The sequence below is a fragment of the Gopherus evgoodei genome, chromosome 6 (genome assembly GCF_007399415.2).
Source record: "Gopherus evgoodei ecotype Sinaloan lineage chromosome 6, rGopEvg1_v1.p, whole genome shotgun sequence".
Taxonomy (NCBI): Eukaryota; Metazoa; Chordata; order Testudines; family Testudinidae; genus Gopherus; species Gopherus evgoodei.
Window position 1 is genome coordinate 37,818,714 of NC_044327.1, and position 18,036 is coordinate 37,836,749.

At 39.9% G+C, this 18,036-nt stretch overlaps 1 protein-coding gene across 2 annotated transcripts in view; it reads left to right on the top strand.

Moving 5' to 3' along the window:
- TRPM6 (transient receptor potential cation channel subfamily M member 6) overlaps positions 1–18,036 on the top strand; it is an 82,756-nt gene that overhangs the window by 34,821 nt on the left and 29,899 nt on the right. For both annotated transcript variants that reach the window (XM_030567350.1, XM_030567351.1), the window contains 9 exons: positions 996–1,247; positions 4,146–4,320; positions 5,010–5,124; positions 6,648–6,847; positions 11,466–11,598; positions 13,454–14,604; positions 14,775–14,887; positions 16,432–16,555; positions 17,737–17,834. In XM_030567350.1, the coding sequence (XP_030423210.1) occupies positions 996–1,247; positions 4,146–4,320; positions 5,010–5,124; positions 6,648–6,847; positions 11,466–11,598; positions 13,454–14,604; positions 14,775–14,887; positions 16,432–16,555; positions 17,737–17,834 (2,361 nt within the window). The remainder of the gene's footprint in view (positions 1–995; positions 1,248–4,145; positions 4,321–5,009; positions 5,125–6,647; positions 6,848–11,465; positions 11,599–13,453; positions 14,605–14,774; positions 14,888–16,431; positions 16,556–17,736; positions 17,835–18,036) is intronic.

Below are 18,036 nucleotides of genomic sequence, written 5' to 3' on the forward strand. Positions count from 1 at the left end.
TGTACCAGTTCTGGTCTACTGGAAAAGTAACACTATGTCTTACACATGCAACTGATTTATTCCTCAGGGCCTTGTTATGTTTGACTGTGCAGAAGTGTATCTCTAGATTGTATCAAGGAACTATTCCAGCCTTAGGGCCTGATCTTTGCAAAAACTCATGTAAGTAGCTGTACACATGTGAGTAGTCCCACTGACTTCAATGGGATTTGTCATTTACATGAAGTTACTCATATGAGTAAATTCTTTCAGGATCAGGGCCTAACATTTCAAAATCTCTTTTATTTGCTCCTTATCAGTTTGATTTTCCATAGCAGTGCATAACTGGCCTCAGTCGTGCAATGTGTAAAGGTCTTATTTATGGTCTTTCAAAGATTCCACTTCACACATTTGCTTAATGAAGCTGAAAATCCCTTTGGGGCACCCTTACAGTTCAAGAAGCAAACAGTTCAATCTCTACCTTCCCAGTTTCCAACATTCCCTTTTCAGGATCTGCATACAGAGATCTCATTTTGTATTTCAGATCTAAACTAAAACACATTAATTACTTTCATGTCAGCAGGGTTGGGCTGGTATTTTCCATGACTGTGGGGCTTTTGAAAGGGTTTCTGTAGGTCATGACCATTTCTCCTCCAAACAAACCCCATACTTATTTACAAAAAAATATACATGCTTAACAATTGTATACTGCTTACTCTTTTCTGCTATGGAATATATTCCTCAGTGAATGACTTAAGAAGTAGAATTCATTTCTCAATAGAGAGAACGAACCTATTTGGTGTGGCAAGAGGGGTTCTTGAGCACTATGATAATTGCTGTTTCATTTCAAATTCCAGCAATCATGGAATTGCAGAGCACTGACCTTGTGAACTTTCATTGTAAAAACTTGCCATAAATCAAATATTTCCATGTACCAATTGATGGTTCAGATAGGGTGGGGACTGAAGAGTGAGGGTTTTATTGGCCTCCGTTATTTTTTTTCCCCACTTTCTTTTTAGATCTTTATTTCAGAGCCAGGAAAGTTCAGCCAAAAGGTGAAGGTGTGGATTTATGAGTACTGGAACTTCACTGATTCCATAGCTATCATCCTGTTTGTAACTGGTTTTGGCTTACGCTGGGCTGACCCTCCTGTTCGAACAGTAGGAAGGCTAATTTACTGCTTGGATATAATATTTTGGTATGCTCGGCTTCTTGACTTCTTTGCTGTAAATCAACATGCAGGCCCATATCTGATGATGATTGGGAAAATGGTGAGTATTTGACTGCAGGGTAGCATTTTTGCTCTTATGACACCTAATATGAGTAAAGTTCAGAAATGGACACAAAAGGGAGCGGTGGCCAGACTAGAGCGGGACTAATAATTCATAAGTATTTTACCAACAAATTGTGCCTCTCTTTCTGATGGTAAGTTGTCCATGATCAGAGCACAGTTTTTGCTAATTTGTTCATTAATTGAATTTATCCACAGAAGTCATTTTCTCTTGGTTCCTTAGAGAAAGGCTGCATTTTAGCTGAGCTTTCTGATAAACAGTGAGGAAAAAACAAACAAACAAACAAATCCTCTCTAGCTGTGTCAGACAGTGAGTTAGTACCTTGGAAAAAGAACAGGAGTACTTGTGGCACCTTAGAGACTAACACATTTATTTGAGCATAAGCTTTCGTGGGCTACAGCCCACTTCTTCGGATGCATAGAATGGAATATACTGAGGAGATATATATACACATACAGAGAGAATGAAAAGGTGGGTACGCTGCTTTGGCGTACCTGCTGCTGAATTGCCACTGAATCTACAGGACTGGGGGACTCCCACAGGCATGCCACCAAAAGCAGCCTGACTGCCATCCTCACAGGGATGGCCAGGCCACCCCCTCAACCCCGGTGTCTTGCTGCCCCAGGCACGTGCTTGGAGCATTGGTGCCTGGAGCCGCCACTGCCACTTACACATTCTAAGAAGGACTTGAGTGATCGGTAGACCTCATACTGGCTCTCTGAAGTGGCATGAATTTCACCTCTAGGGGATAATAAGGCCAAGCCAATTTATGGAAATAAAACCTGGACTTCCCTCTCCTGAAGAAATGATGATATTACATAAAAACATAAGAACGCACATATTGGGTCAGACTAAAGGTCCATCTAGCCCAGTATCCTGTCTTCTGACAGTGGCCAATGCTAAGTGCTCCAGAGGGAATGAGCAGAACAGGTAATCATCAAGTGATTCATCCCCTGTTGCCCATTCCCAGATTCTGGCAACAGAGGCTAGGGACACCATCCCTGCCCATCCTGGCTAATAGCCATTGATGGACCTACCCTCCATGAATTTATCTAGTTCTTTTTTTAACCCCATTATAGGCTTGATCTTCACAACGTCTTCTAGCAAGGAGTTCCACAGGTTGATTGTGTGCTGTGTGAAGAAATATTTCCTTTTGTTTTAAACCTGCTGCCTATTAATTTTTTATTTGGTGACCCCTAGTTCTTACGTTATGAGAAGGAGTAAATAGCACTTCCTTATTTACTTTCTCCAGTCTAGGGTTGTCAATTTTGATTGGCTGTATTCTTGAAGATTTCATCACATGACATAATCTTTAATAAAAGATTAATTTTTAATTCCTGGAGACTTCAGGCCAATCCTGGAGGGTTGGCAACCCTGTTCTCCATACCAGTCATAATTTTATAGACCTCTATCATATTCTGTCTTAGGCATCTCTTTTCCAAACTGAAAAGTCCCTGTCTTATTAATCTCTTCTCATATGGAAGCAGTTCCAGACCCCTAATAATTTTTTTTGCCCCTTTCTGTACGCTTTCCAATTCCATTATCTCTTTTTTGAGATGGTCCGACCACATCTGCATGCAATATTCAAGATGTGGTCATACCATAGATTTATATGGAGACAATATGATATTTTCTGTGTTATTATCTATCCTTTTCTTAATGATTCCCAACATTTTGTTACCCTTTTTGGCGGCTGTTGCATATTGAGTGGATATTTTCAGGGGACTATCCACAATGACTTTGAGATCTTTGTCTTGAGTGGTAACAGCTAATTTAGACCCCATCATTTTATATGTACAGTTGGGATTATGTTTTCCAATGTGCATTACTTTGCATTTATCAACACTGAATTTCATCTGCCATTTTGTTGCCTCATCACACAGTTTTGTGAGATCCCTTTATAACTCTTCACAATCTACTTTGGACTTAACTATCTTGAGTAGTTTTGTATCATCTTCAAATTTTGCCACTTCCCTGTTTACCCCTTTTTCCATATTGTTCCTGAGTATGTTGAATATGAATAGTCCCAGTACAGACTCCTGGGGGACACAACTATTTACCTCTCTCCATTCTGAAAACTGACCATTTATTCCTATCCTTTGCTTATTATCTTTTAACCAGTCACTGGTCCAGGAGAGGACCTTCCCTCTTATCCCATGACAGCTTACTTTGCTTAAGAGCCTCTCGTGAGAGACCTTGTCAAAGGCTTTTTGAAAATCTAAGTACACTATATCCACTGGATCACACTTATCCACACTTGTTGACCCCCTCAAAAATTCTAGTAAATTAGTGAGGCACGATTTCCCTTTACAAAACCATGTTGACTCTTCCCCAACAAATAATGTACACTCATGTGTCTAACAATTCCGTTCTTTACTATAGTTTCAACCAGTTTGCCTGGTACCAAAGTCAGGCTTACAGGCCTATAATTACCAAGATCACCTCTGGAGCCTTTTTAAAAAATTGGTGTCACATTAGCTATCCTCCAGTCATCTGGTACAGAAGCTGATTAAAATGATAGCTTATATACCACAGTTAGTAGCTCTGCAATTTCACATTTGAATTCCTTCAGAACTCTTGGGTGAATACCATCTGGTCCTGGTGACTTATTATTGTTTAGTTTATCAATTTATTCCATAACCTCCTCTAATAACACCTCAATCTGGGACAGTTCCTCAGATTTATCACCTAAAAAGAATGGCTCAGGTTTGGGAATCTCCCTCTCATCCTCAGCCATAAAGACCAATGCAAAGAATTCATTTAGTTTTCATTTATTATTATTTAAATACATATATGTGAAAGCTGTGATTTGTACTCCCACTCAGAATAAATATCACTATTTTAATACAGCTATCTGTATTTCATTTTTCCACGCAGACAGCAAACATGTTCTATATTGTGATTATGATGGCAATAGTGTTGCTGAGTTTTGGGGTATCACGAAAGGCGATCCTTTCTCCAGAAGAGCCTCCCTCCTGGACTCTCGCTCGAGATATTGTATTCCAACCCTATTGGATGATGTTTGGTGAGGTCTATGCTGGAGAAATAGATGGTAAGTGATCTTGATGGGACTACTAATGTGCTTAAAGTTAAGTATGTGCTTAAGTGCTTTGCTGGATTTGGGCCATACAGCTTGGGCAAACTATAAAGTCCATACTTCCTCAAAGTATGTTGGTTTCAGTGTCGCATCTTATGTTATCTGGCCATACCATGTGTGATCAGAAAGGAGAATATTCCCTTTAGGATCTTTGTTAAATCAGCTTTAGAGCCTCTCATTTAACCTTGAAATGAAGTCACAAAGCCCATGACAGAGCATGTGGGAGCTAGTGACAAAGCATTTTTCATTCAGGAGAACCTGCTTTGGAATGAATTTCTGGAGGAGATTGAGTCAATCCAAAGTCTGACTATCTTGAATAAATACTGCAGAGCCTTTTCACCACAGCAAGAATTACACTCAAAACATCAACCCCCCCATCTACCCAAACAGCCCCCCACAAAAACCCGTAACAAACAAACGTTTGTTGATTTGTGATTTGAAGAGATCTAAGATTTTTCTTAAAAACAAAGGGAAAACTGCTCAGTTGGTATAAAATAGCACAGATCCTCTAAAGTCACTAGGGTTTCCTTGATTTACACCAGATGAGATCTGACCTTCTAGAATGAAACACGTATTAACTATTAACCTACCATGGCTGTGCTGATTTATGTGATAACTGTGGTTTTCATTTCCTTTCTGTGAAGCTTGTGAATTAAATGAAGACTGCCCTCCTGGGTCCTTCCTGACGCCATTCCTCCAAGCTGTATACCTCTTTGTACAGTACATCATCATGGTCAACTTGCTGATTGCTTTCTTTAAGTAGGTACCAATGATATGTTGTTGAAAAACCAAACCAGTGGCTATGCTACAGATATTTCTACAGGAGGCGCCAACAAAAGTCCCCCCTTTAGACTATGATAAACCCCTAACTTCCAGGGTGTACTTGTGCTTGTAGACAGGTGGAGGTTTCTGTCATCTTGGTGCAGTCTAATCCACCCTAAATAAAAAATGCAGATTTTAATAATTATTTTTAAGAATCATAGGGTAAATCATATCTGGCATCCTTTGCATCCAGAGATGGGAAGTGCCATCAAAGACAGAGTAATCACCTCAATTTCTCTTCCAGTTTTGTGGTGGAATTTTAATAAGAGGCTTCCTGGAGAGCCCTCCATTGCACTGAGGTCAGTTTCTCCTGACAGTTAATGCAAAAGAGAAATACAGTGAAGAACAATCCAAACCTTCTAAACAGTTTAGTTTTTTTTTATTCTATAGTTTCAATTTTTCAGTGGAGAAATTCTTTCAAATCTATTCTCAGCCATAGATTAAAAAAAAATCAACTTGAAGAAATGGAATGATTAGAGTTCAAGGCAATTGAATGATCAGCATCCATCTTTGTTTCCATTCCCAAACAGAAATTCCTGTGCTGAAATTGTGGCAAGGCATGGATTTCTTTTTCATATATAGCTGTGACATTGTGAATTATTTCTATATTTAAATCTTCAATAGCAACGATGTGCTAAACCCAACATTTCTTCAGTTTGGTTTCTTTCTCATTGGACAAAAATTGGTTATCCTCAGTACAGACTTAGCAGTACATCTAATTATTCTCTCAAAAACAGAACTGGTGTTGTTGTTATGATTCACTTTTGGGTCTTCAAGAGCCAAGTGCAAAAAGGAAGTTATAAATAGATTGAAATGAAAGCTGTGCCTCAAGACTGAAGGTCGCTTTCCAGAGCATTGGTCTGTTGTTGTACAATAAACTGTTGGATGTTTTTTCAGTGCCCACTTTAGCAGCGATACTGACTCCAAAGAACCCTTTGCAGGAAAGCCTTTTGAACTGCTGCTGTCTGCTGTAGGGTGTCGGTGGAAGGAGACATGGAAAGGGAAGTGGAGGAACCGGTACTGAAGAACAATTTTCATTCTGCAGCATTGTTTTGTTACACCCATTTCCCCAGCTGCTAGTCCTGATTATGACATTTAATCCAGTTCAGATATTGAGGCAATGTTAAATTCTTGAGATTATTTGACAAGGAGGAAGGAACTTGAAACACTCTGGTTGAGATTTTCAAAGCCACCTCAGTGGGTATGATGCACAATTCCCATTAATTTTAATGGGAATTGGATGTCCAAATCTGTGAGGCAGCTTTGAAAATGTCAGCCTTTGTGTGTTGTCTGCCTCTACCTGCTGCTGCTTTGTTAAATTAAAGTTGCTAAACTGATTTACCTCATTTTATAATTGGGCCCTTTGTTTCAATAGTGCAGTGTATCTGGAGACAGGCATCTTGTGTTATCATGTGTTCCTCACATGAAGCTCTCTCTTTCTCCCCCTCTCTGTTTTACAGTAATGTTTATTATGATATGAAATCCATATCAAACAAGCTCTGGAAATACAACCGTTACCGCTACATCATGACGTATTATGAGAAGCCATGGCTGCCACCACCTTTCATCATTCTGAGCCACATTGGCCTCCTCATAAACCACATCTGCCACCATCGTCCCCCAAATGAGCTGGATCAAGAGGAAGGCGATGTTGGACTAAGTAAGCAAAGGGCAAGTTTTCCAGGCCTTCTGCTGGGGGGCCTATAGGAATCCCTAAGCGATCAGGGATGTTTTGCTAGCCTTGATAGAGGGCTTGATAGTGAAAGGGACACTTGTTGAGGTTTGTACTGTAAGACCTAATTTGGCTATCAGCCCAGACCAGAAAGGGGTTGTGTCACCACCTGCCCTGCAACTCTGGGTGCCTTAAATACTATGCTGCTGTGCCTCACAGCCCTGATTCTAACAGCCCACATACAAGTATGCAGGTCACACCCTGGCTTCCACCATCCAGTTACCTTTTGCAGAGTAAGCCCAACACCACCCCAGTTCTGAATTTCCCCCATATCATCTGCTGGTGTGACAATCTGCTAAGGTTCCCAGAACTGTGTCTTACAGTGTTACCCCCTTTGCCTGAGCAAGTGAGATTTTTTGGTACTGATAACTTTTGTGGCAGCTCCCTGACTCTACCAGTCCAAACCTTTCCTTGCTGGCAATAGTCAGTGAACTCCAACTCCCGAATCTCCCAGTGCTGACCAGTCCTCTCTTGGAACATTGACAGACATTATTAAGTTCCTTGCTCCTTTAAGGAGACAATACACTACAGCTCACTAATTTAACTGGAGTTTGACAACACTCTTATTTCAATCACAACATTGAAATGGTTTATAGTAAAATGAAACTAAGTTTATTTAACAAAAGGACATGGGAGTAGGTGATACCAAATATAAGGAATAAAGGTAGACAGGGTTACAAGCAAACAAAAGTAAAAATACACTTATAAGATTAAAAATTAATTTCAGGAAGTTACAATCTTTGCCTCACCTATATTTGGTTCCCTCTTGGGTGAAGGATCAAATGTTCTGTGTTTTCAAGAGCTCTGGACCCTTGAATCCCTCAAGTGAAAGGCAACTCAAATGTCTTTTTGCTCCATCATATCACCCCAAAGTTCATTGTCTCTGTTTCAAGGGCCAGGAAGGCTTCCTGCTATTCTTTCCTTCCTGTGGAATCCCACCCCCCTGCTGATTCATGTGTGTTAGGATAGCCTCTGACACCTTATCCACTCAGGGGTATGTTAGGATGACTTCTGGGACCATATCCAATTGGTAGCCCCTGAGATCTTATCCACTCGTTTCCCAAGACCTCAGCTCAACTCCAAATCCCTCAGAGGTTCATTTATTAGCATACAGTCAAACTATATTGAGCTGATAAGATTCGTGTGGGGATGGGTACAGTGTATACCACGCATAAAGAGTATAAAATTATTAATCAGCTTATATGCACATTCTGAAACAAACTGCCACATGTGCCTTCTATTCTACATTGTATCACAAACTCTGTAACTGGTTCATTAGTTTCTGGGAAACAATCTCGACACAGATCACAAGCTATTCATACACCGCACGTATGCTATCTCTTGCTTATTGCCCTACTATCTCTTTTCTACTAGCTACATATTTTACATATTTACAAGGCTACTGTGAATGCATACTTTGTTCATTGTTGCACGCCCTTGCTCAGAATAAATCTACAGTCCACACTTTTTTTTCTTTTGTAGATACAACTTTTTCAGTTTAATCATATTTTTCTCTTTTTGTTTGTTTTTAAGATGTGTTACTCAGCAGCATATTCCTAGGACCATAATGGTGGCTATTAATTGTATACACATTAGCAGCAAACTTACTGTCTGAACCATGGCTTGGAGGCTAACCTCCTCTAGGATAGCCCACCATAGCTTAACTGTTTTTGCAATGCTGGTATAACCATCTCACTGCTTTGTTTGGATATGAGTTGGGTGATGGATACCAGCTGTTCCAAAGTGCATTCTGCTAAACCCTGATTTTATTTCTGCTATTTCCTGAACCAAATAAATTGCAAGTTTGTTACTCTACATACCACATGCAGTGGCCTTGAACATATTATTATCATGGTCAGCAGTTCTGTCCATTACATTTTTAAGATCCAGGTTTAAGAGAGGATTCCCAAACTTGGTTACTACTTTTAAAACATCCTTTTGCCTATATTTCAGTTACATTATTAAAAAAAAAAGATAGGAGATATAAGATTTGTATCACCACAGGAAATTAAGGTGTGAAACAGAACATAGGCCAATTAAAATAACAGTGCTTGGGCCCATACTGGAAGTGGTCCCCTTCAGCCACTACACACTACTTGCCATTCCCAGTATACATAGTACTTATTTCACCAACTTCCCAGCATCCCATCTATACTGTGCAATTTGCAGACTGTTTCACCACAGTGAACCCATGCGCCGGCAACTCTGTCTGTAAGACATTACACATCCACACGTAAATGTGCCCCAGATGCAAACAGCAATACAAGTCTGGGGCTTTGCAAATGTAGTCACTGCCAACAACTTAGGGCGGAAGGGTAATCTAGTGAATATGGCACTGGGCTGAGACTGAGAACTCCTGGGTTCAATACCAAGTTGAGCCACAGACTTCCTGCATGATCTTGAACAAGTTCCTGCCTAGGTAGTTTCCTGCCCACATCCAAAATATCCTCTTTAAATTAGACACCAGTGTTGATGTTGCTTAGCTCCAGGATGCTCTACTCCACAGTAATGGACAACTTTATGCTTTTTGGAATACAGTGCATTGCAGTATGCATTCTTTATGCTTATAATGGGGTGTTTCACAAACACATCCCAGGTTATTGCTAATCTGTGCTTGCTGTGCTGAAGATGTATACCTAAAGATATCAGTCATGATCAGAACTGATAACTGACTCCATATTCAGGATTAACTAGTCAGAGTTTGACCACTTCACTGCTAGTCCTTGTTTCAGCTCCTGTGCTGTGGAAGGATGCAGCATCATTCCTTTGAAGTAGTAATGTTCCTCTGGAATATTTGCATGCCAGAAGTGAGTAAACTGGCACATGGGCAGGACTGGTGCTAGGGTTTCTCGCGCCCTAGGCGCACGGCCATTTCGCTGCCCCCCGCGCTGATCCCGCGGCTGGATGGTCCTTTGGTCCGTGGCTCTGGTGGAGCTGCCGCAGGCTCAACCGGAGCCGCTGGCCGCCCCCCTGGCCGCCCCCTGAATAATCCTGGTGCCCTAGGCGATTGCCTAGGCTGCCTAAATGATAGTGCCGGCCCTGCACATGGGGTAGCTTGTTTGTAGGGCACAGAAAACCTAAGAGAGCTGTTTAGCTCACCTAAAGGTTCTTTGAATAGAGAGGCTATTGACTTGGCTTCACACATTTTTTTCAGATAGTTATTTCAGGTATTTGAATTGGCTTACAAACCAAAACTATATCCAAAACAGCTTGGCAAGTTTTTTCTGCATCAAGTTAAAGTTCTGTGGATCATTGTCTACCCAGGACATAGGGAAACAGTGCCACCCAGTGGAAAATGAATGCATATACAAAGGCATGGTAAGTGGAATCATCCAGACAAGCGCAGAAAGATCATGGGAAGGACCTATTAGATTACTGAGTACAGCCCATTGCAAAGAAGAATATAATACTCCAATAGAGGATGTACCATGTATTACAAAGACACAATAAAATCTTTTAATGTCAACCGTTGCTAACCATTGCTTCACAGTTTCCGCACAGTTACCACAAAGTAGTGGGAAACTATGGTATCTCAGAAACCACTATGTGGTAACTGCTGACAAATGCTATCCATTGCAGTATAGTTGCTAAAGACAATGGCAAAAGAGAATTTGAAGACCAAATGGAAGGAATTTAGGTCTATTTTTTAAAGAAAATGTTAGCCAAATACATTGTGAGAATGGAGATATTACAGTTCCCAAATCTGAGAATCCCAATACATGAAGAAACATATCTCTGGAGCCTTGAAATCCACTTTGAAGTTTCTGGTAAAAAATGAATTTGGAAGATGTGGAGAAGAAAACAGTGAAATATCCTGAAGAGAAGTTCTCTGGAGACTGACTAATTGCTTGATATAGTTTACATGTTTTAGCAGTAGCTTAGACTTGACCAATTTTGTGAAAAAATATTTTATTGGTCTACTGTAAGAATAGTCTCAAAGCATGCCAAGCTTGTTACATGTATCTGGAGTTGTACATTTAAATATGTATTGCAATATCCCTTGGTTAATATTTGTATACATATGAATGTTTGAAAGCAATTGAGTGAAAAATAACTCCATGACCACTTATCACACTGAATGTTTGAAAGAGCCCTGGTTGCTATAGCTGGTGTAAGTTCTCTTTAGAATGTTTTGAGACAAGGTAGAGCAGTCATATGAAAGAAGAGCCTCATAAGTAAGTCGTATAGTGGAAAGTATTGGGTATTAGGTATAACTATATAAACATAGTGCATGAAAATACTGGAGAGAAAAAGTATCTTTAAGATGAGTTATTTGGCTGTGCATTTTCAAATCTATTTATAAAATGAGTCAACATACAAGAGGGCTTATATCAGCTGCCCTTTCTCGCTTTGGATTGAGAAAGATGCTATAAAGCACATATATGCATGCTTGGAATGTACACACATCACTAGTTTCCATATATAAGCACAGTTTCAAGAAATTAAAGGAAATATATTTTAACAGTTACTTTCTTTTTTAGAAAAGTAGGACAAATGAATTTCTCTGTCAATATGTTTGGTACCAGCTATCATCTTACTTGTTTAGAACTCTACCTGAGCGATGAGGATTTGAAGAAACTTCATGAGTTTGAGGAGCAGTGTGTGGAGAGGTACTTTCATGAAAAGAATGAAAACTTGAATTCCAGTGACAGCGAAAGGATCCGTGTAACATCAGAAAGGTATGAGGGGTTTGCTGCTGCTGAAACCTACCTAGAATGGGTATAAAAGATTGTTGGCTAACTAATGTTTTGAGTACAAAGTGTGGTTGCTCCAATATATGTGTGCAGGGAAAGAGGAAAGGGCTTATATAACCCTTTCTCCCACCCTGCATCCATAATGTATCTGTTTAAACTAAGTGCAAAGCGTGACTGGTTAATGGTTCTGGCAGAAATGCACTCCCACATGTATGCAGTACATGAGCAATTGAGGGTCTAGCTTGGGAATCACACCATTTTATCTTTGCAAACTATGTACCACTAAGAGGATGGTAGCAGGGTTGAGCATGCGTAACCCATTTTTATTTGCAGGTTTATTAATTACCAGTGATAAGCATTCTTCTCACAGTGACCCTAGATGATGTATACCTATCATTCATGATATGGAGGCCTAATAGCTACAGCCCATATGGAATTACCTTTGTTATACTTTTGGCTACACTTCCTCCCTCTAGTCATAACATGTCAAAGGTGTGCTAGTTGAGACTTACAAAAGCACAAGTGCTGACCTAACTCACCTTCCTCATTCCCCAAAATGCCTATTGACTTCAATGGGAGCAGAGTTAGACCAATGATGAGTGCTTTTGAAAATCTCGTACAAAGTGTCACCATTGAGTTATTAGCATAAATTTATTTTGCCTAATGAAATGTAGCCCACTTAACACATTACCTATTCATGGACTTCATTTTCCACATACCAAACCAAAATGTGTAAAAGAAACTGAATGAGTCTTGTTAAAAAAAAAAAAGCCAATAAAAAGATAGATTTGTCCATATAGCAAATTTCTATTTATACCAGGAAGATCTGAGTTAATTGAAAACTGAACTGATAAACAATAGATCAGTTAAATTAAAATGTATTTAGCAGAATAGAAAGAATCCCTCTTAAAAGAATACTGCTTAAATGAATAAAAATTTTGGATGATCACGGTTTCTTTGAAGCATGATTTCTGTTCAGCACAGCTGCTGATTTAGATTCTTGGAGGTTTCCTGAAACACTGCATCCTTTAGATACCTTGCTGCTAATAGAATGCAGTTCCTCTTATGTACTGCCTGCCTCTAGTTTAATGCCTTTGTACATTGGTGGGATGACATATGGAGAGATTATATGATCTAATCTATCTATAGCTAAAACTAAGAAAATCATTTAGTTAAAATTAATTTATTTGATAATTTCAGGTTGGGAACTTCTCACAATGTACATTAGGGGTTTGAAGGTCTTAAAATACTTTGCTTGACTGGCAGATGAAGTCTACAGAGAAAGTAAAAGGTAGCATTCAGATGTATAAAATATGAACCAAGGTGGCAAATAGATCCTTTGAATAAAGTTCTTTTCCCACCAGGTTTTTATATGTGAGAAATGAAAAAAACTAATCTGTAGTCCTGTGAGCTCTTTTAGAGGTGTGTTTATTATTTTTTTTCACAAGAAAGAAAGAGACCTCCAAAGACTCACAAGCAATTTACCCATCTTTTCCAGTGCTCTCTTGTTCTCCATGATCATTAGCTTTGTGCTAGGGAGTGGTGGTTAATTTGATAGTGTTAATTATTAGAGTAGATTTACCCCCCAGGGAAAAGCCAGTGTAAAATTCATTTTAGGCTTTCTAGCTTTTAGCCCAGTAATTCTGAATGTAGATCATGAATCAGGTTAGTTTTATTATCAGATGGAAATCATGGTAGAAAAATAGGAGTGGATTGTTTTAATTAGAGAATGGTAAAGATTTTCTGTGTGTTAATGTTTTCATTCATCATTTTGAATAAAGAAATAAAATAATACAAAGATTTCTGCTTTATTTTTTTAATATGGGTGTGTTTCCCCTAGAGTGGAGGAGATGTTTTTGCTGCTGAAGGAAGTGCATGAGAAGGTGTTCTACATCAAAGACTCTTTGCTTTCCCTGGACAGCCAGCTAGGACACCTGCAGGACCTCTCTGCCTTGACTGTTGATACCCTAAAAGTCATTTCTGCTGTAGATACGTTGCAGGTAGAAGAGGCCCTGCTGGCTGAGACAAAGCACCGAGCCTGTAGGAAACTGCCACATAGCTGGAATAATGCCATGTATTCAAAGACTTTGAGCAGTTTGGAATGTTTGAATGATAAGAATTACAACTACTACAGCATGCCTCCTTCCCTTCTAAGGAACTTGGCAAGAAGTCAATGGTCATCAGAGCGCCATAGCCACACTGTTGAAACTGAGGACTACAAGGACAAGAAGATAGCAGGCATCCAGAAAAATCAAGAAATAGAAAGTGACACACCCACTTCTGGGGTATCCTCTGAGAGTAAATCAACCCCTGGATATGGACAGTTCCTCTTGGTCCCACATCAGGGAGCTGCTTCCACTGAAGAGGTCCACTTGAATTTGTCCCTTCCAAGCACTCCTGCCAAGAACAGGCGAGATGAGTTGGCAGCTAAGCAACAAAATAACCACGGTAGCACTGTATTGCTCCAAAATTTGCAGAGTACTAATCTCACTGAAAAAAAGGCAAAAAATTGCCAAGAGACACAATGGGACTCCATTATTCAGTTACCATCTGAGAAGGATAATGGGATTGTGGTGGAGCACTCTGTGAGTCCTCAGCCATCTGCCACTGACAGGGAGACATTAGTGCCCTCACACAACCCCAGTGAGGAAACCAGAGGTGGTTATGTGAACTGGGGGTTCTCTGAAGGGGATGAAAAAGGAATTTTATGCAGTGAGAAAAGACAGCAATCGTGCATGCATTCCACCTGTAACAGTGACTGCAACTGCACCCGTGGAACTCCACAGCATGTCCAGATCAAAGCATCAAAATCCTTCTCCTACAACTCAGACAAATCAGGATATGACAGTGACACCTCAGAGCCTGAGCCCATGTGCCAGCATAGCACCATCTTCTGGATCAACCCACTCAAGAGAGACTGGACTTTCCACAAGAGCAGCAGCTTTCAATCCTGCAAGGGAGAGAAAGTGGGGAAGACCTGCAAAACCAAAGGTAGAATATCAAAATATTATATTATGATAGCATCTTTCACTGAGGTTTGGGGAACTGCATGGGGGAAAGGATGGAGACTATTCTTCAGTTTAATATTATTTATCGAACCTTCACTTTCTAATCAAATCTCTGTTGTATAATAATTCAATTTTGTTTTTCTTTACTCTCAGAGCTATCAAAATTTGCTGAGTTGATCCCGTCTGTGTGGACAGAAGCAAAACAACAGAACAGAGACAGACAATCCCAGAAGGAGAAGAAGAAACAAAAAACGCTTCAGGTGCCGGTAGGTGCAGGTGTAAGCTGAATGCCATGTTCTTAATATGCCTTGGTAGCTCTTTAGTGACAATATTGTAGTAGGGGATAGTAAAATTAGCATTAACGCCCACTGGGGTTTTAGCCCTGGAAAAGTACTGCAGTCATGACCAAATTGGAAAGCCCCTAAATAATTAATCCCAAATCTATTGTCTTGCTTTGTTTTTGTTTCAATTCTCTTTATTTATAATGTTTAGTGGCTCAATCCTGCAACCACTGAAGTCAGTGAGAGGTTTCCATTGACTTCAAAGGGTGCAAGATCAGGCCCTAGATCAGTTTTGTGTAGTAAAGACTCTGTCCTCACTTCCTGATTAAGGCCAGGGTTTGGGAGGGTGCACTTGAATAACGGCTGGGACAGAAGAAAGGAGCAGCTTCAATCATGCCACCAGCTGCTGACAGTCAAGATCCAAGCTTTTCTGATGGGAACCTGCACAGAAAAAAAGAAAAGCCCCTTCTTTGCCTCTGACCCACAGCAACCCAATGCCCCCATTCCCTGAGTCCTAGTTGCTTTTTAAGGGAATGTGGAGTGCATCAGTATTTTTTTACAAACAGATTCCCAGCATCTTTGTGAGCGGGAGATTGGTTATCCCCATTTTAGTGATGAAAAAACTGAGGCAGAGGAAGGTTTAACTCATTTACTTAATAATGGCTTATTGTGCAGCCTTAGCAGAGTTATGAATAGAACCCTGAAGTGATTATTCTCATCACTAGACAGCATGATAAACAATTATATTTTAAAAATTGTGTATTAAGTCGTCGCAGGACTTTCATTTTAAATATCAGCTGACCAGCTTTGTAACGTTTTCTATACATGTGCAATGTGTTTTCTGTAACATGTAGCAAATACAGAATATATTTTTTCTCAATTATTGTATTTCATAGTGGCTAGAGCTGGAATCTAGGAGAGAGAAAACCCTAGGTTTCATCCTCTGCCCTGTCACTTGCCAGCTAATATTGATCAATTCTCTGTGTTTCAGTTTACCAACCTATAGTGAGGGAAGAATAATACAGTGTAACCTGAGTTATCTGAAAGACCCACAGGACACCAAAACCTTCAAGTTCCTTCCTGCTGTTCCACAAAATATTATGTGTGGAATTGCTTTACCATATAAGCACTTCAGCCAGCTTTGCTTCCCTCACAGCCTCTGCTCTTCCTTGTCCCTGCACTGCCCCTGTTCAATTGTTTGGCCTTGGGCAAAGCTGATAAACCACTTCTATTACTTGAGCATCATTTTTTCTGAAGGTCTGAAATCTGAAACAGGGCACCAGGGGCATTCCAGGGATGTTTGGATAGGGGAGGTTAGGATAACTAAGGGTATGCTGTACTTGTCTTTCTCATAGAGGTATTTTGAGACACATTTCACATTGTTTGTAAAGCATTTTGAGACCTTATGCAAGTAAAAAATAATTATTGTTGGTATTCCTCTTGCAATGATTCTAAGAATCACGCCACATAGGAGCTGCAGAGCTGCTTGTCTTATAATATTGAGTACAATTTTTTCTGTCCCATGCCAGGTGATTACAGTGGATGGTTGTCCCCAGAGCACCCATATGAGCTCAGAACCAGCAGAAAGCTGTTTCTTGGGTGAAGACAAATACAACAAGAACTGGCTAACTGTATCTAATTTCAATCAGCTAAGTATGTAACATTCTTCAGCTGATGAAGCTCAGAACTCCTGAATAAACCAGTAACAGTTCATGAGCCTAAAGTGTCATCGATCACTATCACCTCAGGAGGCAAATTATAGGGTCAGAATGTGAGCAGACACTACACATACTCATTCACTCAAAGGAATGGGTAGACAGAAGCGTGGAGTGAGTGGAGCCTGGGATCCATCTTCCTCCAGTTTGCTGGCCACCACAGCTGAGCTCTTCTAGGAGTTAGGGTAGTAACTCGCTATTGTTGTACTGTAGCAGATTACTATTGTTTAGGACTAAACAGGGATTAGGGAATGGAACTGTGTCTCTGTGAGGCATGATTCCTGGCTTGGGAAATTTCTGGAGTATCACAGCATCTCACTATACAAGCACAGTCTAGCTGCTATTGGTAATTTTTGAAGAGGTTTATGGTCATAGGTATTATTATGATACTGTATACATTGGTAGGTTAGCTGGTTTTTGGTAATTTTAATCCATTTGATGTACCAACCGTCCATTTTCCATTTGCAGCATAATTGGCCATAAATTCTTAGATTACTCAATGTCATTGCTCAGAATACATTCTCCACTGAGAAGTAAATTTATGTCACCTGTATTTGAGTGATAAATTCTAAGTAGTGTGTCCAGTGTAGCTGTAGCCACGTTGGTCTCAGGATATTAGAGACAGAAGGTGGGTGAGGTAACATCTTTAACTTGACCAACTTCTCTTGAGAGAGACAAGCTTCTGAGCTACACAGAGCTCTTCTTCAGGTCTAGGTCAAGTTCTAAGGAATGACATTTCAGATTCTTGAAAGAGCTAGAGAATCACTGTTATACCTTATACAGACCTCATTTTAAGAGTGAGATCCTCCCACAGATCACTTTATCTCCTGACTCTGTCTCTACACAGCTCTTAGATTACGTTTTGCAGACCACCAGGAAAAGCACCATGGAGCACTGGTGCTGTACAGATCACAATATGAGAAGGCCTGGGCTATTGGAACCTGTAGGCTAACAGTGGGAACAATCTACTTCAGTTTTGTGAAATTCCATTGTTGCTTTTATATTGTTGGCTTCTAGAGTAATACATCATACAGATATTTTATGGTGTTTATTTTACAGTAATAATGCTTTTCATTTCAGTTTTAGAAATATATTTTCTCTGATTACTTTCTTGATTAGGTTTGGAACGTCTCAGTTATATGCATCAGAAAATGAAAAATCAAGAAACTGGTAGGCACTCTTTGCAAATCTGTGACTCTCTGAGGCAGTCTCAAGAGGTAAGACCTGAGGATATCTCATGGGCCAAATCTTCATATAAATTATTGTGGCTTCCATAGATCTACACTGATTTTCATCAGCTGAGCTTCTGTCTAACGAGACGCCATTTGATGTGTGCAAAATTTCATTTCATGCTGGCAGGGAACATCTGTGGTAGTAAATGAATACTTAACAGCTATTAACACTTAGCAACAATTAATA